The sequence below is a fragment of the Bos mutus genome, chromosome 11 (genome assembly GCF_027580195.1).
Source record: "Bos mutus isolate GX-2022 chromosome 11, NWIPB_WYAK_1.1, whole genome shotgun sequence".
Lineage (NCBI taxonomy): Eukaryota > Metazoa > Chordata > Mammalia > Artiodactyla > Bovidae > Bos > Bos mutus.
The window spans coordinates 83,666,097-83,693,016 of NC_091627.1; the positions used below are offsets into that span (position 1 = coordinate 83,666,097).

General features: G+C 38.8%; 1 protein-coding gene and 1 long non-coding RNA gene across 7 annotated transcripts in view; one reads left to right on the forward strand and one right to left on the reverse strand.

Moving 5' to 3' along the window:
- Window positions 1-5,685: 5,685 nt before the first annotated feature.
- Window positions 5,686-26,224, reverse strand: LOC138989911 (uncharacterized). 4 transcript variants are annotated; one of them, XR_011466102.1, is made up of 7 exons: window positions 26,059-26,224; window positions 16,618-16,698; window positions 14,092-14,258; window positions 12,554-12,645; window positions 11,305-11,483; window positions 7,088-7,842; window positions 5,686-6,735 (listed from the first exon to the last, which is right to left on the reverse strand). It is a non-coding gene; the product is annotated as an uncharacterized lncRNA (long non-coding RNA). The 4 variants fall into 4 exon arrangements; XR_011466099.1 differs by having other exon boundaries at window positions 5,687-7,842; XR_011466101.1 differs by lacking the exon at window positions 14,092-14,258 and having other exon boundaries at window positions 5,688-7,842.
- SLC8A1 (solute carrier family 8 member A1) overlaps window positions 25,613-26,920 on the forward strand; it is a 463,121-nt gene continuing 461,813 nt past the window's right edge. For 2 of the 3 annotated variants that reach the window (XM_070379679.1, XM_070379681.1), the window contains exon 1: window positions 25,613-25,808. Coding sequence is in view for 1 of the 3 variants with exons in the window: in XM_070379681.1 (XP_070235782.1) it covers window positions 25,779-25,808 (30 nt within the window). In the remaining 2 variants the exon portion in view is untranslated. The remainder of the gene's footprint in view (window positions 25,809-26,920) is intronic. The other variant, XM_070379683.1, reaches the window with a different exon arrangement.

The following is a 26,920-nucleotide window of genomic DNA, read 5'->3' on the forward strand; positions in this document are numbered from 1 at the left end:
AGAGAGAAGTGGGTAGCCAGACATGAAGTTGGTGACGGGAACAGAAACTCATTAGAAAGGACTCATCAGAAAAGACACAGATCCTGGGAAAGATTGAGGGCAGGAGGAGAAGGGAGCAACAGAGGATGAGATGGTTGGGTGGCATCGCTGACTCAACGGACATGCGTTTGAGCAAACTTCACGAGACAGTGAAGGACAGGGAAGCCTGGCATGCTACAGTACATGGGGTTGCAAAGAGTCAGACACCACTTAGTGACTAAACAACAGAAACTAAACAGAACAGAAACAACAGACTAAACGAAACAAGTCGATGTAAGCATTTATTTAGCATGCCTTTTCTTTATCCTAACTCTCAGAAAACTGAGAATTATTGCATACTTTTAAGCAGAGATTTGTCCCAGATTTGCATTTTGAAAACATTATGCAGACCATAATATAGAGAATGATTAAAGGGCAGAAAGCATGGCTTATCCACTACTTTCCAGTAGGCCTTACCACAGTCCAGAAGAAAATAAATGAGGCTTGGAATAGACTCTAATCACCAGAGCTGCAGCAAGAAAAAAGGTGAGAAAAGACAAACTGATGGCTTGCTTTACATTGTACTCAAATAACCATCTTTCTTTCCCTACCTCATCTTTTGGTTTCATCTGCAAAGCCTAGATTAAACTGGGTTTTCCTGCTCCAATTATCTTAGTACTGGGCATTTAGCTTTGCTATATTTTAAATATTGGGTTATCCATCTCTCTCCTACACTAAAATGCAAGTCATTAAGGGTAGAGGCTATGTTTTATCTTTATCTCCACTGCCTGACTAATTCTAGGTTTTGATAAATATTTGAAAGAACTGACTATGCATTGACCAGCCATGTGATTGGGCAAGTATTGCTCAATAACTTAACTCCTATAGACCTCAATCTCATCACTTAACAAATAATCCCATCTCCTCACCCATTGTGAGCCTTCAGAGCCAAATTCCGGCAAGCAAATATCTTTTTCCTGGCACGGAGGATATGCTGAAACTGAATCAGGCAGATCCCAGCAGGAAGGATGTAACTGAGAAGGATTTCATGAAGGGACTTTTTATAGATGTTGGGACAGGCTTCAGGGACCAAAAAGAATATATGAGGTACCCAGGAACTCTAATATCAAGAAGGCTCTTTGATGCCTACACATACAATAATAAGGCAAAGAGTTAAGTGTTAATGAAGCCTCATAGAGATGGAGCTGTGGATGTGTGTCTGCCCAATAGGAGGTGTGGCCAGAAGAAGAGCAGCCCCTGCCAGGACTCTGGCCAGTCAGGGAGTGGGCTGGTATGGCAGAAGGAATGTGGTACATCAGTCTACCTCCTCTACCAGTCTTCAATATGTTTCCAATGCCTCTCATTGACTAAGCCCATATGAAAGCCAGAGGGCAAGAAAATCCAGATGATTCTGTTCTTAAGATTGATCTCCCAGGTGACTGACCAGGATACAGAAAGGGAGAGAATAGATCCAAAGAGGCAAATGGAAACCATGAGCACAAGAAGAAAAGGTCTGTACAAGTAGCCTTTAAGAAAACCATGGGAGATTGAATATATTAAGCCAGAGATGTGAATTCAATAAAGCCTTCTAAATAATGAAGTGGGCTAGATATGAGCAAAAATAAGAACACTGAGTACTCAAGCAGAAGAAATAATGGCAAGAACCATGGAAATAATGGCAAGAAAGGATGAAGTAAATGGGCAAAAGGAAGGACAATATAGGAAAACAAGTCTGGAATTTTTTTGGTATCTTTCATATTTACATCCACATCTATATTTGAAGGATCATAATAAAAACCTTTCCAATCAAGAAAGCAAGTGACCTCAACATTCACACATCAATGTATGCAATGTCACTGTAACTGAAATAAAATTTTTTCTCTTGTTTAGAACTCAGAACCTTCTGTCTCACATGCTCTTTTCAGTTCAGTTCAGTACAGTCACTCGGTCATGTCCGACACTGTGACCCCATGGACTGCAGTATGCCAGGCTTCCCTGTCCATCACCAACTCCCAGAGCTTACTAAAATTCATGTCCTTCGAGTCGGTGATGCCATCCAACTATCTCATCCTCTGCCTTCCCCTTCTCCTCCCACTTTCAATCTTGCCTAGCATCAGGGTCTTTTCAAATGAGCCAGTTCTTCGCATCAGGTGGCCAAAGTATTGGAGTTTCAACTTCAACATCAGTCCTTCCAATGAACACTCAGGACTGGTCTCCTTTAGGATGGATTGGTTGGATCTCCTTGCACTCCAAGGGACTCTCAAGTGCCTTCTCCAACACCACAGTTCAAAAGCATCAACTCTTTGGCACTCAGGTTTCATTATAGTCCAACTCTCACATCCATACGTGACTACTGGAAAAACCATAGCTTTGACTAGACGGACATTTGTTGGCAAAGTAATGTCTCTGTCTAGGTTGGTCACAGCTTTTCTTCCAAGGAGCAAACGTCTTTTAATTTCATGGCTGCAGTTACCATCTGCAGTGATTTTGGAGCCCAAGAAAATGAAGTCTGCCACTGTTTCCATTATTTCCCCATTTGCCATAAAGTGTTGGGACTGGATGCCATGATCTTAGTTTTCTGAATATTGAGCTTTAAGCCAACGTTTTCACTCTCTTCTTTCACTTTCATCAAGAAGCTCTTTAGTTCTTCTTCACTTTCTGCCATAAGTGTGGTGTCATCTGCATATCTGAGGTTATTGACATTTCTCCCAGCAAACTTGATTTCATCTTGTGCTTCCTCCAGCCCAGCGTTTCTCATGATGTACTCTGCACGTAACTTAAATAAGCAGGGTGACAATATACAGCCTTGACGTACTCCTTCCCCAATATGGAACCAGTCTGTTTTTCCATGTACAGTTCTAATGCTCTTTTTAATTTGATTTTAAATATTGAATGACCTAGGAGTGTGAAACCAAGTGAAATCAGTATATCTGATTATAATGGAAAGATTCTTTGTATTAACATACATAATTACTATCAATCTACAGAGAAACTACTATGTGCTAGGTAGGGATCCCATGCTTCAGATCTCATCCTTCAGAACTGCTTATGGAAGATATTATAATCCCCAGCTTTGTTGAAAAGAGCCTGAGGCTTAAAGAGAAAGGTAACAATACCCTACCTGCATGACATAGATAGAAAGTGAGAAGACTGAAGTTCACACTTTAGCCTCTGAATCTATAGCTATCATTCTGTCCTCCATATGCTGTGCAGCTACCCAGAGTTCAAGTAAAAGTGGTTGTAAGTTGCATGTTTAGGTCCATAAATACTAATGGGAATTTACTTCTGTTTCTATTTAATAGAAAAACAAACATATTAGAAGAGATGAAAATGTGGAGCTAATTGATTCAGGGAAGTGAAATAGCTTGGTTAAGCAAGAGTATATGATACCCAATACTAGATGCTTATTACAAGAGGGAAATGAGCCTCACCTAGAGTCCTAGGGAGAGTGAGCAGGCTGGGCTTGAAAAAAAAATGTGGTTTCAGCAAGATCGAAAGATTGGTGATTGCAAAAGGAGATAATTAGCCAGGAGGAATTGTTTGTGGTAAAGTGTACTTTGCAACTCTGCCTTCCTGGCTGACTTACATTTCTCTATATCATCTATCTACTTGGTTTATTAACTCTCAAATTTCTCCTTTAATTCCCGAAGGAAATTTGATGACTTTCTATATTCTATGCACACAACTGGGTACTGGAGCATATAAACACAAAGTGATACACTCTTTTCCTCTCCTAAAGTTTCACATCCAGTGGAAGACCCAGAGCTGTAAATCAGCAATGTAATCTCTATTTATTTATTAATTTTGGCCATGCCATGCTGCATGAAGAATCTTAGTTCCCTGACCAGGGATTGAACCCCTGACCCCTGCATTGGAACTGCAGAGTCTTAACCACTGGGCCACCACGCAAGTCCCCAACAATGTAATCTTATGTGACAGGTGCTAAAATATTTGCTGAGGATGAATTGAAGACACAGAGGAAAACACACCTTTATTGTTAAGAGATCAGAAGGGTTCCTTTTCAAAACTTGGTCTTGAAGAACAAAAATGTAATGGATAGATAAAAAATAGTAAGAATATTTTGAAGTAGAGAGAATTACATCTATGAAATCCTTGAGGACAGAGGCAAATAGTTTAATATGACCAGAGCGAAAGGTGCTTATGAGACAGTGCTGGAAGATAAGCTGAAAGAAACAAGCAGATACCAAATCAGGAAGGAACTTGTATAGCAAGCTGGGGAAGTTGAGAGTAACCACAAAGCTCTTGGAAGCCACAGTAAGACTTAAATCAGAAGAGTGATAAAATCAGATCCAGACTTAGTAAAGATCACATTGTACAAAGGAGAAAAAACAGTCTCTTCAATAAGTGGTGCTGGGAAAACTGGACAGCCACATGTAGAAGAATGAAGTTAGAACATTCTCAAATACCATACACAAAAATAAACTCAAAATGGATTAAAGACCTAAATGTAAGACCAGATTCTATACAACTCCCAGGGGAAAACATGGGCAGGACACTTTTTGACATATATCATAGCAATATCTTTTTGGATCTGTCTCCTAGAGTAATGGAAACAAAAACAAAAATAAACAAATGGGACCTAATTAAACTTAAAAGCTTTGCACAGCAAAGGAAACCACAACCAAAATTTAAAAATAACCTATAGACTAGAGAAAATATTTGCAAATAATGTGACCAACAAGGGCTTAACTTCCAAAATATACAATCAACTTAAATAGCTTGGTATCAAAAAAATCAAAAAATGAGCAGAAGACCTAAACAGACATTTCTCCAAAAAAGACATGCAGATGGCCAACAGGTACATGAAAAGATGCTCAGTATCGCTGATCGTTAGAGAAATGCAAATCAAAACTACAATGATATAGCACGTCACACCAGTCAGAATGGCCATCATTAAAAAGTCTACAAATAACAATGCTGGATGATGTGTGGAGAAAAGGGAACCCTCCTATGCTGTTTGTGGAAATGTAAATTGATACAACCACTGTAAGAGAGCCATGTGGAAGTTCCTTAAAAAACTAAATATAGAGTTGCTGTATGATTCAGCAATTCCACTCCTGGGCATATATCTGGAAAAGAGGAACACTCCAATTAGAAAAGATACATGCACCCCAATGTTCATTGCAGTGCAATTTACAATAGTCAAGACATGGAAGCAACCTAACCGTCCATTTCAAACAAGCAAAGATCATACTGGATACAACATAGAAGAATAAGAACTCCAGATAGGAGGCACAGTAACCAGTTGGAAAGCTTGGTTCCCAACCTGGGTCACTGTGCAAATGATTGTGATCGTGACTGACATAGGGACACAGGAGGACTGGATTTAATGGAAAAAATAGGAAGTTTTCAACTTATTTTCTCATAAGTTCTCATCATTCCTCCTTTAAAGATGTTAAGAAGGATAAGGGATAAAGAGTGGATATGAGATGCTTGTGTTTATTTCTAGCCCTGAACTAAATATAGGCTTCCTAGAAACTGAATTGGTAAAGGCAATGGCAACCCACTCCAGTACTCTTGCCTGGAAAATCCCATGGATGGAGGAGCCTAGTAGGCTGCAGTCCATGGGGTCGCTAAGAGTTGACAAGACTGAGCGACTTCACTTTCACTTTTCACTTTCATGCATTGGAGAAGGCAATGGCAACCCACTCCAGTGTTTTTGCCTGGAGAATCCCAGGGACGGGGGAGCCTGGTGGGCTGCCGTCTATGGGGTCGAACAGAGTCGGACACCACTGAAGCGACTCAGCAGCAGCAGCAGCAGCAATGGTGATCTTTGAGGGGGAAATACTAATGCTCTGTCAGGAGTAAAGGAACTCAGCAAGGACATGGCTCTCATTTTAGTACACTTACCTTTTGCCAGTAGCATCTGTTATGCTAAGACTTACATCAGTAGGCCGGCATGCAGGAGGGAAAAGCAGCTCATCCACCACCTGGGAATGGATTTCTTACCTGCCTCACTGCAGATAAGGGATGGTATTGATCTGACTGGAGTAGTTCAATTAGCAGAGCAAACAGATTGCTAGGCTGGAGAAAAGAGAAACAACTTTTGACCTAGAGATATACCTAGGTAACCAGAACTTCAATTTCTCTGTCTCCTAAATGAGCCTGGTCAAGTGGTGTGCTACCCAAATGAGTGAATCTCAAATCCAGATGATACAGTTTGGGACCCATAGCTCCAAATAATAAAGATTGTAGGGAGCTTTGATAAACAGGTACATTTCACTGGGGCTGCCTCCTAAAATGGGTTATGAAAAACATTGTGAGATTCAAGCAAAAGGCACAGTATCTCAGTAAATGAATGTTAGTAATTTAAGAAAACGATAATATTGCTATAATAAATATTGCCCAGTGACAAAAATAGTGGGTTATTTTACAGTATTGCTCAAAGAGAAAGGAAGCACTAATTAAAAAGCTACTTTTTACTCTTCTACAGCAAGCAGGATTCTCTGGTTGCAAACATAAGAAACTAACTCTATTATTTAAGGAGAGAATTAAGATTGTGGAAAGTTATGGGGGTGGCTCATAGAAGTAAAGGGTAAGATAATAAGGAAGACAGTAGAGACATGAAGCATTTAACTCCAGGGACCTGGGTATCAGGAACCAGCAGATGCCTCTCCTGTGGAGCAGGTGAGAAAAATGAGTCCCTTATCGAGTCGAGTGACAGCTTTTATAAATGATGTTCAGAGAGGGATGAGCCTGCATGAAAGAGAGTGATGTTTGAATAGAGGAAAGCACGTATTTTAAAACTCCTGAAGCAGAGTCCATCAATATGCATACACTTTGGTTCTTTAGCTTGTGTTGCTCCCTTGATGAATTACACTCATTTAAAACTGGAAATAGCCCAATAAATACCCTATATAAAGCACATACCTTAAAGGAAGACAGCATGAGGAATAATAACAATAATATTTTAAACCTGGCTGTGTTAGCTTGACATCCATCAAAGTAATACCCCCAAATAGGTTAAGTTGTACAATGATAAACTTACTAAGGCTGACAAGCCACAGAGGTCATTGGATAAAAAAAACAGAAGGGAAAGGAAACTCACCTTCTGAGTAGGAAAATTAAATTTGATTTGGGCAGAGTTTATAACAAAACTTAAAATTAGTTACTTTCAGTTCAGTTCAGTCGTTCAGTCGTGTCTGACTCTGCGACCCCATGGACTGCAGCACGCCAGGCCTTCCCGTCCATCACCAACTCCCAGAGTTTATTCAAACTCATGTCCATTGAGTCGGTGATGCCATCCAGCCATCTCATCCTCTGTCGTTCCCTTCTCCTGCTGCTTTCAATCTTTCCCAGCATCTGCTGCTGCTGCTAAGTCGCTTCAGTCGTGTCCGACTCTGTGCGACCCCATAGACGGCAGCCCACTAGGCTCCCCTGTCCCTGGGATTCTCCAGGCAAGAACACTGAAGTGGGTTGCCATTTCCTTCTCCAGTGCATGAAAGTGAAAAGTGAAAGTGAAGTCGCTCAGTCGTGTCCGACTCTGTGCGACCCCATGGACTGCAGCCTACCAGGCTCCTCTGTCCATGGGATTTTCCAGGCAAGAGTACTGGAGTGGGGTGCCATTCCCAGCATCAGGGTCTTTTCAAATAGTTCTTCACATCGGGTGGCCAAAGTATTGGAGTTTCAGCTTCAGCCCTTCCAATGAATATACAGGAGTGATTTCCTTTAGGATGGACTGGTTGGATCTCCTTGCAGTCCAAGGGACTCTCAAGAGCCTTCTCCAACACCACAGTTCAAAAGCATCAATGCTTCGGCGCTCAGCTTTCTTTATAGTCCAACTCTCACATCCATACATGACCACTGGAAAAACCATAGCTTTGATTAGATGGATCTTTGCTGGCAAAGTAATGTCTCTGCTTTTTAATATGCTGTCTAGGTTAGTCATAACTTTACTTCCAAGGATCAAGTGTCTTTTAATTTCATGGCTACAGTCACCATCTGCAGTGATTTCTTTCAATGTGTGTCAAATTTTCTTAAAATAAATACTCTAATTTATAGGACAATGTGTAGAATTCCTAGCCCCAGCCAATGGATAATTATAATTCACTGCTATTTAGTTCAACCAAATTTTCAATATTCAGATGATACTTTAGTGTTATTGTCACAGAATCAAATTCATGTCTTGATGATATAACGATAGAGTTCATAGGAAATGACTGAATGAGATGATGTATGTTGTTTTCATAATATTACAGTAGAATAGGGAGAGTAGTTTTCATTTTGGGATCTGGTGCTCAAACATACTCTTATTTTCCACGTAGCTTTAGGCAAGCATTTTTATCTTTTTAATCCTGAATCTCACCATACAAAAAGAGACTAGTAACTAATTACCAGCTCTGCCTATCTAAGAAAATGGTGACATACATCAGGCAAAATGATTGGTGGTAAAATCACTTTGCAAGTTCTATAACCTCATATATATATACACACACAGGTTAATTAAATTTATGTTGACATATTATTTAATAATAAGCTTAAGGGGAAAAATGCAAGGCTTTGGCTTTTTTGACTAGAGGCCATAAAAGCAATATTAATAGAATTCATGTTCATCACAACAGTTTGGAACAGTATTTTGCAAACCAACACTTTTTTTAAAGGGTTCACTTCAATGCGCTAAGCTTTATATTGTCAAACTTAAAAGAAATAATTTTGTTTATATCTTCATAAACTATTTCTTCTCTAAGACCACATGAAACAATACTAAAAAAAGCGGCAGTTGCTACAGCACCTTTGATACAACCTAGTGTGGGCATAATTAATATTACATACAAATATAATCTCAAAATACTGCCTCATGAGCTCACTGATTAATTGTTCTGAAAATGATAGGGTATGTTTCCTTTAAGCAAAACCATCAGGAAATTTTTTAATTGTCCTTTAATAGAAATCATACAGTATTTTTAGTCTAGAGAAAACAGAGTCTGTGGGAACCACCTTATTCCACCCATGTCTTGGCAATGGAAACTAGTATCCCAGATCAAGACTATTTACTGATCCCCATGGCAACGAAGTGCTTTATCTTACATCAATCCTCATATCATAAGGACACAACAGTTCTTTAACATGGTATCTTAACCTTAAAATAGCAATCTTGATGTGAAATATAAGTGCTTTAAATAGAAAAAATGTGTATAAAATGTTGCTGCAATACTAGAAATTCTCAAGTAGCCTCTTCATCAGATTTTAATTTTTTGAATAAATCCTCTATCATTTCTGAGTAGAGACACTGAACCTTTCAAAGAAACGATTGAGTTAAAGTTTTGCCTTGAAATTTGTTACTTGGCAGCATATTAAATGGAGTGTAACATTGTGGGGTGGAGAAGGCAATGGCACCCCACTCCAGTACTCTTGCCTGGAAAATCCCATGGACGGAGGAGCCTGGTAGGCTGCAGTCCATGGGGTCGCAAAGAGTCAGACACGAATGAGAGACTTCACTTTCACTTTTCACTTTCATGCATTGGAGAAGGAAATGGCAACCCACTCCAGTGTTCTTGCCTGGAGAATCCCAGGGACGGGGAAGCCTGGTGGGCTGCTGTCTATGGGGTCGCAGAGTCAGACATGACTGAAACGACTTAGCAGCAGCAGTAGCAGCAACATTGTGGGGGCTTTGAATGGTGTCCTTCATACCACATGTAGCAACAGTCTATGGAGAAGTTGCCTACGTGCAAGAGTTGCCTTGGTTTAGGGATCATTACTCTCTTATTTCCCAGGTTTGCAACAAGAAATTAAATCCCTAAAAACTTCATCTACAGTGAGGCTTGATCATTTTCCAGGTTGCTTGATGTATTAAAAGCATACTGGCTAAGATTCCAAATAACACAACCAGAAGATTGAATTATACACATAAATCATTTTAGGGTCTTCAGTAGAAAAATGCTATATGAATACCAACTAGTGGTATTATTATTTTATCTTATGGTCAGACCTGGCACTTTTTAAACCTACAGGGTCCCACACACATTTTAACAAAATGAGTGTTCCGTTAGAACATACTTCTGTACAACTACATTATAATTTTTGTTTGAGAGAGTGTAGGTGGTGGTACAGATATTCTACTTCCCTTTGACAGCTTCCCCTCTGGTTTTTCAAATACATTCACACTCAGGAGGTAAAACTGAAATACTTTTTATATTTCAGAACCATTCTATTTTAAGATTGCAAATGATTTTTAAATCAAGGTCGAATGAGCTGCAACTGGATGTGTCATTCATTGATATTTTTTAGTAGAGATTTAACATTTCTATGCATTTTAACACCCTCTTTTGGTAATGAAAGCATTGGGAACCAACTCTCTCAGTTCTCTCTTGAAAGCCTGCTGTTCTTTCTCATTTTTCAAGTGTTTCACGAACAAAAAAGTAACTTGGCATTGTCATTGAGAGAGTGTTTCAATACTCTGGACCCACTGATTGTGCTCTGAGCCATTTGGCTCTGCCCTTTGCATTATAAAGGCAACCAGATGAAAAAGAGTGTTGTACATTTAGGCAAGGTCAAAACAGTTCCAACAAGTGGAAAATCTGCCCAGGCTCCAGCTTGCCTCCCCAGGTTCTAAAATAAGTACCTTTTTTTCCTACTGAAATTGTCTAGTGAAAGTGCTGGTTGGGAAGGATTGGGTGAAGAAAGTAAATGACTTTTAATCTCACTGAAGTAAAGAATTTTATCTTATCCATATTCATATTCCATGTGGTAACTGGCCCAATCAGTGCCTTACATAATTATAAGAACCAAAAAAGGAACAGGGTAAAATTTCTGAATCATCAAATAGGTTTTTTCTGTAATACAAACAGGAAGAGGGTTTTTTTAATTATATTGATAAGAAAACCCTAAAAGAAAGCACAAAGCATAAATTTGGGGAATATGGTTTTCATAGGTATGTATTTGTATTTGTCTGTCTCTGTGTCTATGATATGTGGATATGATACATGGAATATGACTATAAAATAATGAGGCTTAAAAACCACATATTTTGGACAATATCTTTATGTTGCGGTGAACTTTAATTTAAATAAGGCATGCTAAAGTGCTTTGCAAACTCCTAAAGTGGCAATCAAATAGAAAATGTTGCAATTTTAGATTGCTCAAAAACAAATAATTAATTGAGCAGTTCATATGGTCTATTGCAATAAAATTGTGACTTTGGTACAAACCAGGAAGAATGAAATGACTTGGCTCAAAGCTATATAACTACAGAAAAGGGAGAACAACTAATATAAAAAATTAATGGCAAAGCTTATTAAAGACTATTTAATGATGAAGCATTCTTACCTGTCCAATACATAATTTGACTTTGGAATATATTGCTTCTTTTATCTGAAAGAGCCATTTTTATCATTATAATTCCAAATCATGACAGCTCAGAAACTGTCGTTAATAAGAAGAATAAACTGAAGAACTTTATTCCTCCTCCACAGATAGGATTGAACGCAGCCGTATGGATGCAATAGCTGAAAAAGAAGGAAAACAAGATACAGTCTCAATAACTTCATACCTGGAGTCTTGATTGCTTGTGTACTTATTCTCAGCTGCCATCACTCAGTCTCACAGCTGGACAACACCTCTCATTCAAAATAAACCTTCAGTTCTTGATGGCTCCATATCAGGTTGCTGCCATTGCCAGCTGTTTCTTGATCAGAGCACGTTGCTTTAAGATTTCCCTCTTTAAGTCCTTAGAGCAACTGCACAAGCACAGGAATACTTTGAAGCATTTTATGCCACTTACCAGTGATATTTGACCCTGTAACAAATTAAAAACAAATCACATTGACTAATGCCATCACTGAAGAGCTATGGTTTCCATCTTGGGCTTCTATGGTGGCTCAGGGATAAAGAATCCGCCTGCAATGCAGGAGATGCGGGTTCAATCCCTGGGTCATGAAGATCCCCTGGGGTAGGAAATGGCAACCCACTCCAGTATTCTTGCCTGGGAAATCCCATGGACAGAGGAGCCTGGTGGGCTAAAGTACATGGGGTCACAAAGAGTAGTATACAACTGAGTGACCAACACACACACCACCACCACCGGAGTAGGAAGCAACAATGTTTCCCTTTACCTGTATCTGTGGATAAGACATTTGTTTTTTGGGCCAAAGATTTTCTCCCTCCACTGTGGTTAAAATTTTACATGCAAGATGAAAAGACAAAGAAAAGTAGAGTGATTTACTGAACTTGTTGCATTTAGAAAGTGGTCCCATTAAAGTAACTTGTAGATAGTTCTGACATACCTTAACATAAGTGCTGGTTTGGAAAAATATACATCTTCATGTAACCTCTGTGCATTTTTCTAAACACTTGTCTGTGACTTTTTCCTGAGTTAATGAATAGCTTAGATGACACATATAATAATCGATGGACTTAGATGGCTCTGATGAGGCTCCGGGCATGGATAGATCCTAAGAAATGTTTTGTAACCTGAAGTTTTTGCAAAGTCTCTTCACTTTTTCTTTGGGACCAATGGCCAGGTGTGTTTGAAGAAATGCTTTCCTACTTTTCAGCCCCATGATAACCACTCACTCACCCCAAGTTAGTGTCAGCCTCATTGGATTTAATCTGGTCCCAGCCAGCTTGACAGGATGGCTTCTCATTCATCAGTGCCTTTAAAGTACCCTCCTTGCAAAAAAAGAAAAAAGTATATATATATATATAATATTCATTATATATAAATATTAATATATAATTTAACATATATATTATATATATTGTGTGCATGCCAAGTCTCTTCAGTTGTGTCCAACTCTGTGACCCTATGGACTATAGCCCTCTGTCCATGGGTTTCTCCAGACAAGAATATTGGAGTGGGTTGCCATGCCCTCCTCCAGGGGATCTTCCTGAACAAGGGATCAAACCAGTGTCTCATGTCTCCAGCATTGACAGGCAAGTTTTTTACAATAAGTGCCACCTTGGAATGTGTGTGTGTGTGTGTGTGTGTGTGTGTGTGTATGTGTATGTGTGTGTGTATATATATATATGTATATGTATATGTATGTATTCCCTGGGGCCCAACTACGCTATTGAGAGAGAATGGTAATAAGGCATTCTCTGCTCAGTTGTCCAACAACTCTAGTCAAAATACCTTGAAATTGCTTACCCTAATTTTAGTTCATCTCTTCAAGCTCTGCCTGCTATAACTCAAAAAAACCTATGTCCCAAAAAACCCACATCTTTATTGTACTTTCTTTTAGCGTTAATATTGCTGCCTGTTCCACAGAGATAAGCCCATAGACATAATCGTGCTTAATGAGGCTGTCTATATAGGAATTTAGAACAGACTTTAAATGATACACTATTACAATTAGTAAAGCTTTTTAACCACTGATTTTTAATAGTATCTGGTGAAAAATAATTTTAATAATAGCAAAATCTGAGAGAACTAAGAGAAGTATACTTAATATTTCTTTACAAAATTATTTATTTCTTTAGGAAGTCATTTATTTAGGAACAGAACACTATGTTAGGTATTATAGATTACAAAGTACATAATGGGCTCAGATTCTGAAGTCAGGAAGATTCTAATCCACTCTGAAAAGGAGAATTTACAGTCCCAATAGACAGCAAGAAATAATTGAATACTGTTTTGTTTTCCTTATTTTTTAAATAAAATACAGAACTGAATTGTGTAATAATCATAATGTTCTACCACAAGCATGGGTTTCCCTAGTAGCTCAGACAGTAAAGCATCTGCCTGCAATGTAGGAGACCTGGGTTCAACCCCTGGATCAGGAAGGCCCCCTGGAGATGGAAATGGCAACTCACTCCAGTATTCTTGCCTGGAGAATCCTCATGCACAGAAGAGCCTGGTGGACTACAATCCATGAGGTCGCAAAGAGTCAGACACAACTGAGTGACCAACACACACACCACCACCACCACCACCACCAGCATGGAAGGGACGTCCTCGTGTGTCACACGAAGGCAGAGGGTATCATTGGGCACCTATGATGGGCTAGACGCCTTGGCACCCAGAAGGAACTTGAGATGGCTTCAGGCTTTTTATTCTTTTGTTTGGGGGCTCATAAGTAGAATTTTTGCACTGTGCATTCACGAAGGCTTTCTTACCTCTTCTTGCTATTCTCTGGAGTTCTGCATTCAGTTGGGTATATCTAACCCTTTCTCCTTTGCCTTTTGCTTCTCTTCTTTTCTCAGCTTATTTGTAAGCCCTCCTCAGGCAGCCAGTTTGCCTTCTTGCATTTCTTTTTCTTAAGGATGGTTTTGGTCACCACCTCCTGTACAATGTTATGAACCTCCATCAATAGTTCTTCAGGCACTCTGTATACCAGATCTAGTCCCTTGAATCTATTTGTCACCTCCACTGTATATTCATAAAGGATTTGATTTAGATCATAACTGTGGCCTAGTGGTTTTCCCTACTTTCTTCAACTTGAGCCTGAATTTTGCAATACAAAGCTGATGATCTGAGCCACAATCAGCTCTATGTCTTGATTTTGTGACTGTATAGAGCTTCTGCATCTTTGGCTGCAAAGAATATAATCAACCTGATTACAGTACTGACCATCTGGTGATATCAATGTGTAGAGTTGTCTCTTGTGTTATTGGAAGAGGGTATTTGCTATGATCAGTGCATTTTCTTGGCAAACTCTGTTAGCCTTTGCCCTGCTTTATTTTGTATTCCAGGGCCATACTTGCCAGTTACTCTAGGTATTTCTTGACTTCCTACTAAAGTGAATGATGCAAAGAAATAGAGAAAAATGATAGAATTAGAGAAACTAGAGATCTCTTTAAGAAAATTGGAGTTACTAAGAGAATATTTCATGCAAAGATAGGCACAATAAAGAATAAAAATGGCAAGGACCTAACAGAAGTAAATGAGATTAAGAAAAGGTGGCAAGAACACACAGAACTGTACAAAAAGTCTCTTAATGACCCAGATAACCACGACGGTATGGGCACTTACCTAGAGCCAGACATCTTGCAGTGTGAAGTCAAGTGGGCCGAGGGAAGCACTACTACAAACAAAGCTTAGAGGAGGAGATGGAATTCCAACTGAGCTATTTCAAATCCTAAAATATGCTGTTAAAGGGCTGGATTCAATATGCCAGCACATTTGGAAAACTCAGCAGTGGCCACAGGACTGAAAAAGGTCAGTTTTCATTCCAATCCCTAAGAAAGGCAATGCCAAAGAATGTTCAAATTAAAGTACAATTGCACTTATTTCACATGCTAGTAAAATTGTGCTCAAAATCCTTCAAGCTAAGCTTCAGCAATATGTGAACTGAGAATTTCCAGATGTATAAGCTGGATTTAGAAAAGGCAGAGGAATCAGAGATCAAATTGCCAACATCCGTTAGATCATAGAAAAAGCAAGGGAATTCCAAAAAACCATCTGCTTGTGCTTCATTGACTACTTTAAAGCCTCTGACTGTGTTGATCACAACTGTGGAATATTCTTAAAAAGATGGGAAAACCAGACCACCTTACAAGCCTCCTGAGAAACCTGTATGCAGGACAAGAAGCAACAGTTAGAACTGGACATGGAACAACAGACTGGTTCAAAATTGGAAAAGGAGTACGTCAAAACTGTATATTGTCACCCTGTTTATTTAACTTATATGCAGAGTACATCATACAAAATGATGAGCTGGATGATTCACAAGCTGGAATCAAGATTGCTGGGAGAAATATCAACAATCTCAGATATGCAGATGATACCACTTTAATGGCAGAAAGTGAGGAACTAAAAAACCTCTTGCTGAAAATGAAAGAAGAGAGTGAAAAAGCTGGCTTAAAACTGAACATTTAAAAAACTAAGATCATGGCATTTGATCCTATAACTTCATGGAAAATAGATGAGGAAAAAGTGGAAACTGATAGATTTCATTTTCTTGGGCTCCAAAATCAATGGGGACAGGGACTGCAGCCACGAAATTAAGAGATGCTTACTCCTCGGGAGAATAGCTATAACAAACCTAGACAGTGTATTAAAAAGAAGAGATCACTTTGCCAAAAAAGGTCTATATAGTCAAAGCTGTGGTTTTTCCAGTAGTCATGATGGGAGTGAGAGTTGGACCATAAAGAAGGCTAAGTGCCAAAGAATTGATGCTTTCGAACTGTGGTGCTGGAGAAGACTCTAGACAGACCTTGACAGCAAGGAGATTAAACCAGTCAATCCTAAAGGAAATCAACCCTGAATATCTGTTGGAAAAGCTGTTGCTGAAGCTCTAATATTTTGGCTACCTATCGGGAAGTGCCAACTCATTGGAAAAGACCCTGATGCTGGGAAATAATGAGGCAAGAGGAGGAGGTGGCAGAGGACGAGATGGTTGGATGACATCACTGACTCAATGGACATGAGTTTGAACAAACTCTGGAAGATTGTGAAGGGACAGGAAAGGTTGGCATGCTGCAGTTCACAGGGTCACAAAGAGTTGGACACAGCTTAGCAACTGACCTACAACAACAAGTAGAACCTTGAACAATAACCTGGCAGATAATAACAAAATGTTTCTTATAAATCATGGGACATGAGTTTGGAAAGAAGTGAAAGCAAGAGGGCCTGTCATTTTCAAATGGCACAGAATAAGAAAATCAGACCCTGCAAAGAGAGCAAAAATGAAACGGATTTACCCAAGATCATCTTCTTGGATACTGCCAGCTCAGTTAGAGTCAAGTTTCCAATAACAGCTTCAAATCACCAAATCATGTAATCTGAAATACAAGGATGTATAACACAAATAATCAAATATTTTAACAATAAATACAGCAAGTAAATTTAATATGCCTGTTGTATAGGGCCAGAATTATTATATTATAGAATTATTTAAGAGACCTCTTGCTGCTGCTGCTAAGTCGCTTCAGTTGTGTCCGACTCTGTGCGACCCCATAGACGGCAGCCCACCAGGCTCCACCGTCCCTGGGATTCTCCAGGCAAGAACACTGGAGTGGGTAAGAGACCTCTTAGATGCAATCTATTATGTTAAGTACAATGATTCTGCTTTCCAATGCTCTGGGCAGAATTTAAAAAGCCAGAAATCATATTAGCATAGCAGATCAATTTTCAAACCAGCTGAAGCCCCAGCACTTCATTCTGATTTACAGTATTGGGTTAGCTTCAGGTGTACTGCAAAGTGATTCAGTTATGCATGTTCTAAGTTGCTTCAGTCACGTCTGACTCTTTGTGACCCCGTAGACTCTAGCCCTCTAGTCTCCTCTGACCATGAGAGTCTCCAGGCAAGAATAACAGAGTGGGTGGCGATGCCCTCCTCCAGGGTATCTTCCTGACCCAGGGATCGAACCCACGCCTCTTACCTCTACCTGCATTGGCAGGTGAGTTCTTTACCACTCGTGCCACCTGGGAAGCCTATCCATACGCAATACTCTTTCTTTTTCAAATTCTTTTCTCATATTGCTTATCACAGACAGTTGAATATAGTTCCCTGTGCTATACAATGGGTCCTTGTTGGCTAGCTGTTTTAAATATAGTGTGTATATGTTAGCTCCAGTCTCAGCAATTTCAACAATGCCATAACTCCTCCATTTAACCCATTCAAAATCAAAATGATGATAAGCTTGCCACTTGAGGGGTTTTGGGTCCCACTATCCCCTACAATCACCCCAAGAATCAGCCAAAGTGGACCCCGCACAACTAGCCAAACATATTCTATACCATGTTGCATCTCAGCTATTACTCCAACACTTTGTCTGCCTGAACCCCCCGCCTTCTCACCATTATTCACTCAGGGTCTCAGGACACATGTACCTGGTATGTGATTTATGCTTGTCTCCGTCCTAACCCTGCTTCAGAGTGAGGAGTATAGGGTTTCCCTTGTGGCTCAGTAGTAAAAAATCCACGTGTTCGATCCTTGGTCTGGGAAAATGCCACATGCCGTGGAGCAACTAAGCCCATGCACCACATTGAGCCTGTTCTCTAGAGCCTGGGATCCACAATCATTGAGCCCATGCATTACAACTACTGAAGCCCACACACCCTTGAGCCCGTGTTCCACAAGAAGAGAAGCCACTGCGATGGGAAGCTCTCGTACCTCAACTAGAGGGTAGCCCCCGCTTGCCACAACTAAAGAAAAGCCCGTTCAGGAAAAAAGACCCAGCACAGCCACAAAGACCCAGCACAGCCAAAAACAAATAAATACAATTTTTAAAAAGAGTGAGGAGTATAATTCAAAGCCAGGCAATTATTCCATGAAATCTTTTTTTATTCTTTGAATTGAGAATAACTTATTCATCTGTCCGTTTAGTCCCTTATTCAGTTATACATTGTATTGAACACCTATTGTATGATGTTTTAATGATGCAAGTAAAAATGAAATCTATTGTCTGACTATATAAAACTTAAAGCCTAACTGAAAAGCTAACCAACAAAATAATAATTACCCTACAGTTATTGAGTGGAATGTCAGGGTTGTACGAAGTAGGCCTAATATGCCTCAAAAACCTAAACAATAGAGGAAGAATCTTCTCCCCAGAGAAGAGAACAGTTGATCTGAGCTTTGAAATTCAAGGAGTTAGCTAAATAAAGAAGAGAATGAATGATAGTGTAGGCAAAAGACATGCAGGAAAATAGCAGGTGAAGAAAACCAAGTTTTTGCAACTGGCCAGGACGCACATATACACCAAGTCATTTATAATGAAATGAGAGAAACTTTGATGGTGACTGACCAGAGAAGTAATTAAGATGTGAACAAGTAACTCTCAGAACATTTTCAAAAACTAAGAAATTTATATTTTATCCTGAAAGGCCTGGGTAAGTATTGAAAAATGCTGAACGGGGAATGGCAAGTTAAGAATTTGGCTTTAAATAGTGCCATCATCCACCCAAAACTTAAGCTAGAAATCTGAGGCAAACATGCTACAACACTTCCATTTATAATGAGAAGGAGCCAATTCATCAGAGAGATGTAATAATTATAAAGATAAATTGGCAAACATTTAGCTAGCTTGACCAAGAAGAAAAGAGACTCAAGACATTAAGAGGGGACATTATTACTGATCTTACAGGTATAAAAATGATTGAAAGGACTATTATAAACTATTGTATGCCAATGAATTGATAACTTAGACGAAATGACTAATTCCTCAAAAGACTCATTAAGAAACTAAACTAATTTTTAAAAATAGATAATCTGAGTAAAGTTATAGCAAGTGTAGAGATCAGATTAGTTTTCAAAAAAACCTACCTGTAAAGAAAACAAATGTCCAGGTGGCTTCATTTTCAGTTTGAAAATGAAAGTAAGAAGACAATTCGTTTCACAATAGCAGCAGAAGAATAAAATATTTAGAAATAAATTTATCCAAAAAGTGTAAAACATACTCTGAAAACTAAAAAATATTCTTAAAAATTTAACAAAGATCTAAATAAATGAAAATCACCCATGTTTATGGATCAGAAGATTGAATACTGTTAAGATGGCAGTACTCTCAAAGCTGACCTACAGATTTAACACAATTCCTATTAGAAATTCAGTTGACTATATTATAAAAACAGACAGTCTGATTCTGAAATTCATATTGAATTGAAAGAAACCCATAATAGGGCTTCCCTGGTGGCTCAGATGGTAAAGAAACCCATAATAGTCAAAATAATTATGAAAAAAAGAAGAAAAAAGTAGGAGAACTCATTCCTAATTTCAAAACTTACTACAAAATAATGTAATGAAAACAGTGTCTTATTGGAACAAAGACAGACATACATATAGATCAATAGGAAAAAGTTGAGACTCCAGAAATAAATTAAATACAAATCTAAATAAGTACATCTAAAGTCAACTGACAACCAACAGGATTACTAAGACTATTCAATGAGAAAAAAAATAGTATGCTCAACAAATGGTGCTGGGACAAATGGGTATCAATTTACAAAAGAATGAAGTCCATTTCATACAGAAAAGTTAATTCAAAATGGATTAATTACCTAAACATAAGAGCTAAAGCTATAAAACTCTTAGATGAAAGCATAGGCAGAAAACTTCATGCCTTCAGATTTGGCAAAAGTATGAGCAACAAAAGAAAAAATAAATTGGTCTTCATCAATATTTCAACACCCCCTAGAGTGCCCCTTTTACTTACTTTTACAAGAAAGTAAAACAAACAAACAAAACACCACAAAATGCAAGAAAATATTTGCAAATCCTGTAGCTGATAAATTTGTACCTGGAATATATAATAGACATTTACAACTGAATGATAAAAAGACCACCCAATAAAGAAGTGGGCAAAAAATCTGAATAGGTGTGTCTTCAAGGAAGATGTGCAAATAACCAGCAAGTACAGGAAAAAACTGTTAAACATCATTAGTCATCAGTGAATGCAAATCAAAACCACAGTGAGATACCATTCTGCAAACACTAGCATAGCTTGAATGAGAAAGTTAGAGAACAAAAAATATAACAATTGTATGGAGATATTGAACGCTCATACACAGCTAGTGAGACTATAAAATGCCACAACTGCTTTAGAAAATAATCTGGCAGTTCCTCAAATGATGAAACATAGAATTACCATGCATGTGTGCGTGCTAAGTTGCTTCAGTTGTGTCCAACTTTTTGCTACCCTATGAACCATAGCCTGCCAGGGTCCTCTGTCCATGGGATTTGCCAGGCGAGAATACTGTGGTGGGTTGCCATGCACTCCTCCAGGGGATCTTCCTGATCCAGGGATTGAACCTGCATTCCTTACATCTCCTGCATTGGCAGGTGGGTTCTTTACCACTAGCACCACCTTGGAAGAGAATTACCATATAACCCAACAATTCCATTCCCAAGTATACATCCAAGAGAAATTACAACATGTTGATATAAAAAGTTTTACACAAATATTTATAGCAGGATCATTCATAATAGCCAACAGGTGTAAAACAGTGAGATGTTCATTAATAGATGAATGGATAAACAATATAGGGTATATCTACACAATGAAATATTACTCAGTCAAAAAGAGAAATAAAGTACTAATTCATGCTACAAATGGATGAACTTTGAAAACATGCTAAATGAAGGAAGCCAGACACAAAAGACAATGCATTAAAGTCCCGAATAGAGAGATCCATTGAGACAGAAAGTTGATTACTGGTTCCTTAGAGCTGAGGAGAATGGAAGGACAGGAATGAGATGAAAATGTTTTAAAATTGATTGCGGTGATAGTTGCACATATCTGCAAATGTATTATAGTAAACACCATTGGATTGTACAGTGGCTCAGCAAATAGTCTGGCATGTGAATTATATCTCAATAATATAAGAGAAGTTTGGACATTATGCTGAGAAAAAATTTAATCACTGTGTCAGTGGTGATGCTGGGAACAAGTCAAGAAAATCTATTTAGAAGAAATGATGTTTGAAGTGGTTCTTCAAGGATAAGTAAGAACTGTGTTCAATTGCTTTAACTTATTCCTCATCTTGAAAGATAGACTGAGTTTGCTAATAATTTGCCTTGAAACTTTTTAAAACTTGCTATATGCCTTAATAAGACTTTCATAAAAGATTTCTTTTATGTCCTTAGACAAAAGAAGAAAATATTTTAACCACCAAAAATTGAATATCTCTGCTCTTTTTAAACATTACAATCCTTATCTCTCTCTTTAATACTACTAATTTGTGTCAGACATCCAGTCTAAATGATCTGTGTTAACATTGTGGCCCGCTGCTTTAGGGAACTGAAAACATTAGATAATTTGTCCAGATAAACCAAAATGATGTTGATATTTTTTGACACTCTGTTTTTCTGTCTCCTTTGAGTTGGCAGACACTATCCAGATGGTCAGTGGGATATTTGAGATTCTCTTTTTTTTTTTTTGGCTATGCAGGGTCTTCATTGTGCCATGTGGGATCTAGTTCCCTGACCAAGGGTTGAACCCTAACCCCCTGCATTGGGAGCATGGAGTCTTAACCATTGGACTAAGAGTGAAGTCCCTATTTGAGATTCTTATACCTTAAACAGCAGGGAGGGCTGCCAGGCTAATAATACTAGTTGAGAGTTAATTATCATCTGTCCATTTTTCACTCATGTATTAATCCATGTAATTATTCAGCAAACTTGTCAAGTTACTGTAGAAGAGACACTGCATTGAATGTTGGAAATACAAGAACAAATAATACGGTGCCCCTGTCTTCCAGGAGCTTACAGTCTAATGGCCAAGGGTGGAGAGGTCAGAAGAGACTAGAGTATGCCATATGTGCCTTGTAATATCTGGTGGTGAGGTCTGGAAAGACTTGAGAAAGGAAGAGACACTGAGCTGAATCTTAAAAGCCTGAGGATACCTTCATCAGGCAGAAAAGGTAAAGTATATGCATGAATGTGCCTACTTTTGGGGGAAGGTACAGAACTTTCCATTGAAAGGAACAGCCTGTGCAAACTATCCCATAGTGAGAGAGCATGCCCAGATGCACTTCTCTATGGAGTTAAACAAATTTTTTGATGTCAATACATTAAATCCTGATTTCCTCATTTGCAAGTGTCATGAAGACCAGTTTAACCTCTTTCCCTGAAAGTATAATAGGACTCGAACCTCCTTAACAAGAGAATTTTTCCTTATACACATACCCCAAGGCATCTTCCAGAGTTGAGGAAAATCTCCCCGGCCAAGAGTATTGATTACCCAAGCTAAGCAGGAAGTTGGCCCACTTCCACAGCAAGCTTCATCAAGAACATGCCAACTCAGTTTGGCCAACCCAAAACGGGCAAACGCATTTTGGAATACACAAGCTTCTCATACCTTGGATGTTGCTAAAAATTCCGAGAGGTCTTAAGTTAAGCCTATCAAAGGGTCTGTGAGTTCTTTGAACAGAGCAGTCTCCCAGGCCCTGGTATACATAGTCATTGTGGGTCCTAATGTAGTAACTGCTCTGCATATTAACTAAACAATGCCAAACACATTAACTCATAGGATAATTCTAGGGTGAGAAGGTCAAGAGTTTTCTTGACTAACTAACAGAGGAAGAATCAGAACTTTGTGATATGACCAATGTTACATAGCTAGTAAGTAACAGAGCTAGGACCAAAGCATTGTCTTTCATTTGAATCCTGAGTTGATCATCTAGAACCCATCTTGTATTCATTACGGTTTTATTTTTCTCCACTGATAAGAGGCGGACAGCTTGTGATTGCTACAGCGACTCAGGATTGCTGGCAAGAACTGACATTCTTTTGTCTGTCTGGTTCACTTTCCTTGCTTTCCAGGCCTTTGTCCCTCTGCTTGTCCCCTCCTGGTCACCAAATGGCAGCTGCAATTTCAGCCTTGAATTTGCTCTCTCAGAAGGAACGAGGTGGAAGTAGCAAAAGGACAAGATGGGTAAAAGCTGATCCTGTCCCTTTTTATTTTTTAATTGGAGGGCACAATATAATGTTGGTTTCTACTACACATCAACATGAGTCAGCCATAGGCATACGTATGTCCCCTTCCTTCTTGAAACTCCGTCCCACCACTCACCCAATCCCACTCCTCTAGATTGTCACAGAGCCCCCATTTGAGCTTCCTGTGTTTTATAGCAAATTCCCACAGGTTATCTATTTTAAATATGGTGATGTATATATTTCTACATTACACTCTCAATTCATGCCACTCTCTCCCTCCTGTGTGCACAAGTCTGTTCTCTGTGTCTGTGTCCCTACTTCTGCCCTGCAAATAGTGAATTAAAAAAAAAAAAACCCTTTTCTGAAGTCTCACCAAGGGACTCCTGTTTACCCCTGTTTGGCCAAAACAGTGTTACATGGTCATCCCTAGCAGCAATGGATGAGAAAAGAAGAGCTTTGCTTTTGAATTTCTACAGTAGGAAAAGGCAAGGGAAGGGAGGGTGATGAATAACTCCTGGGAAAAGTCATCTTTTACCATGCCTATCATTGGTCAGCTTGTTAAATATCAATCTTAATTTTCATTAGGTATTATTATATAGACTATATATTATTATATAAATACTAGGTAATTTATTATGAAGATCTATATAATTTATTATATAAACATATAAAGAAAAATGTTATAACTATATTAAATTTATATATGTAATATTTATATGCATATATTTATTTATATATACGTAATTGCTGGTAGGGAGGGCGAGAGAGGTTGGAATTTCAGAATATTTTGAACAAAAAACAACTTTGCCTCTCATTGTTCTGACCTTAGTGTTATTACACAGAGATTACTAAAACTTAGGAGTGCTCTAACTTGCCATAAATATATCAGTTAGGTATCCTTCTCTATTTTTCTTCTATAGAAATATTAAAACCTACATGAGATAGAGAAGATAATAATGAACTCCAGTCACAGGTTGATAGGTGTACCTATAGGCTATCTGCAAATATGATCATTTTGTTAGTCATGTTTTGTCTGCCTCTCCCTTTTTCCTCTGGAATATTTTAAGCAAACTCATTTCAATATACTAAAATGAATTATGCCTGTGTGTCTCAAATTTATTTTTTCTAACGAGAGACTCTAAGGAGTTTTAACGTGATTTTGAAAAAGTTAACCGATGGGAAAATGTTATTTGAAAGGTCTCTTTCTCTCTCTTTCCATATTTTGACCTCTTATTACATAAGTAACAACAAATTGAGAAAATAGAGAGGCAGATAAGCTTAAACACCTGAAAAGCTAGATTTCAAAAGAACTGGGCATCCTAAGGGAGTATGCATCACCTCTCTACCACACAGAGCAGGATTTGTTCCCCTTGCCCCCGACCCCCACCACTTAAAATGTAAGTCACAGCTATGTATCATTTAGAGTACCACTGAAGTTAACAAATGTAGTAATTAGTATTCTATTCAGGTTTATATTCTTTAACATTAAAGAAAAAAATGTTTCCTGAATCTCGAACCGATGGTCGCTTCTTTAGAACTGCCTCAATTATCCTAGTGAGAAGCAATTCCAGTAAGAACTTGGCCTTTCCTCCTCTTATTAGAGATTTTGATTACTTTGACCTGCTGCTGCTACCTTATCCTTAAAGACAGGGGTCCTCATCCTCTAGGATCTAATGCCTGATGATCTGAGCTGGAGCTGATGTAATAATAATAATAAATAAAGTGCACGATAAATGTAATGCACATGAATCATACTGAAATCATTCCTCCCCACCATCCCCACCCACCCCCCAACCCCAGTCCATGAAAAAATTGTCTTCCATGAAACTGGTCCCTGGTGCCAGAAAGGCTGGGGACTGTTTCTTTAAGACAAACTATCCAGAGTATTAACAACTATCCCTGGTTAAAGAAATACCTTATGTATTTATTCATCCCTGAACAATGTAATCCATTGTTCAGACATCCATTCATTTCCTAATGCTTTTTGGGTCTCATACCTGTATCTTATCACTGAAATCTTTAAGGATGAAAATCCTGGTAAGGAACTGTAATCACATCTCTCTTTTCACAAAGCTCAGGAAACCCACATCCTGAAAACACTATGTGGGAATCAGGTTAAAAATTGGTTGTTCTCTAACCATCTAGAGAGTAAAAATGCCAATCTGAACGTGTGTTTGTGAAAAGGCATAGTGGCAGGATGGCAGGGTGGGAAATGCGCCTGGCTGGAAGGATCTCTATATGTGTATTTTTATCATCCATGTGTTGGATGAAGCGGAGAGCTGCCAGATAGCTTCTTTTCGACAGCTTGGAGTTACTGTTGGGAACAGATCCATGTATGGAAGCGAAAGCCGAAAGGCACAGATAAGCAGAGATCCAGCTATGCAAACCATGTTTAGAGACACTTAAACGACAAGCATCCCAGGTTCGTTCTTTCTGGTAAATTTGGAGAAGCCATCACCCCGGGTCTTTTTTCACATCCAGCCCATGCAGACTGATCGGCCAGCTCAACCAGAGGTAGGTGCAGGGCTTTTGTGATGAAACGTTTCTAAAGGGTCATTTGTGAATATTCCCTCCCAAGCTCTTGAGGTCCCTTAAAGGAACCTGCCAAATAATATTTTGAAAAAAAGAAAGATTTGGTTTGGGGCTGGTGACTAAGAGGTATTTAACAGCTCTGCCTTCACAAGACAGGGCAGCTTGGTTACAGAGGGAAAGTGGCCACAAAGAACTGCTCCCAAATAGAATTCTTTTCTCTGGGGTCACTTACTGTTTAGATTTCTGTGGATACGAATCTCCCTCAATATTGCCAGCACCTTGGAAACGGGCCCCAGCTTCCCGTGGGTTCCGATACTGTGTATTTTATGGGAGGGAGGTAAGCTTTGCCCTCTTCTTTGCTTGCTCGTCGGAATCCAGCGTAAACTCACATGTGTGGCTAGTTCTTCCTTAGACCTAGGAAGAGCTGCTTGTAAACAACATTATTATTTTTGGCAGCTGAAGTCATTTTTGCAGTGTTTCTCAGTAGATGGGAGGTTGATTACATCCCGTTCAGAGATTCTTGGTTTGTTTTCACAAACATGGGGTCTTGCGCAAGTTGAAATTGCTGCAACCAGCTGTAAGCACTAGACTTCTCAGTACCTTCAACGTTTCTCTCTTTGTTGATAATGACTGAAAACTAAGGAGCTTGAGGGGAAAGCTATGTGATGATAATTTTGCCATCAGTGATGTTCAGGGGATGGTATATTGTGGCAGAATCACAAAAGCTAGATGTCTTGGGGTCCCAAGTAAAAGCAAGAATATGAAGACAAGAACAGTGTCAGAATCACTATGACTTTAGTTTCCAGGATGCTGGTTAACCGAGCCAAAGCTTATCAGATGCATGTTGAAATGCTACTCCAGCTAATTACCAAATGGTAATCATTAGATCATTAAGCATTTCTTTTAAAATTGTCAGCAAAATCTATGAACTTCTGCAAAACACAAAAGTGGGGGGGCGGATTTGCAGCTCATAACTATAAAACGTCTGTGTGTTTTCAAGACTGAATTAAAAGCATTTTTACACAAGATAATGGAATTTAAATTCAAAATTTCCCTCATTGAGAATATTGTGTCTATGTTTCATGGAAGATTTG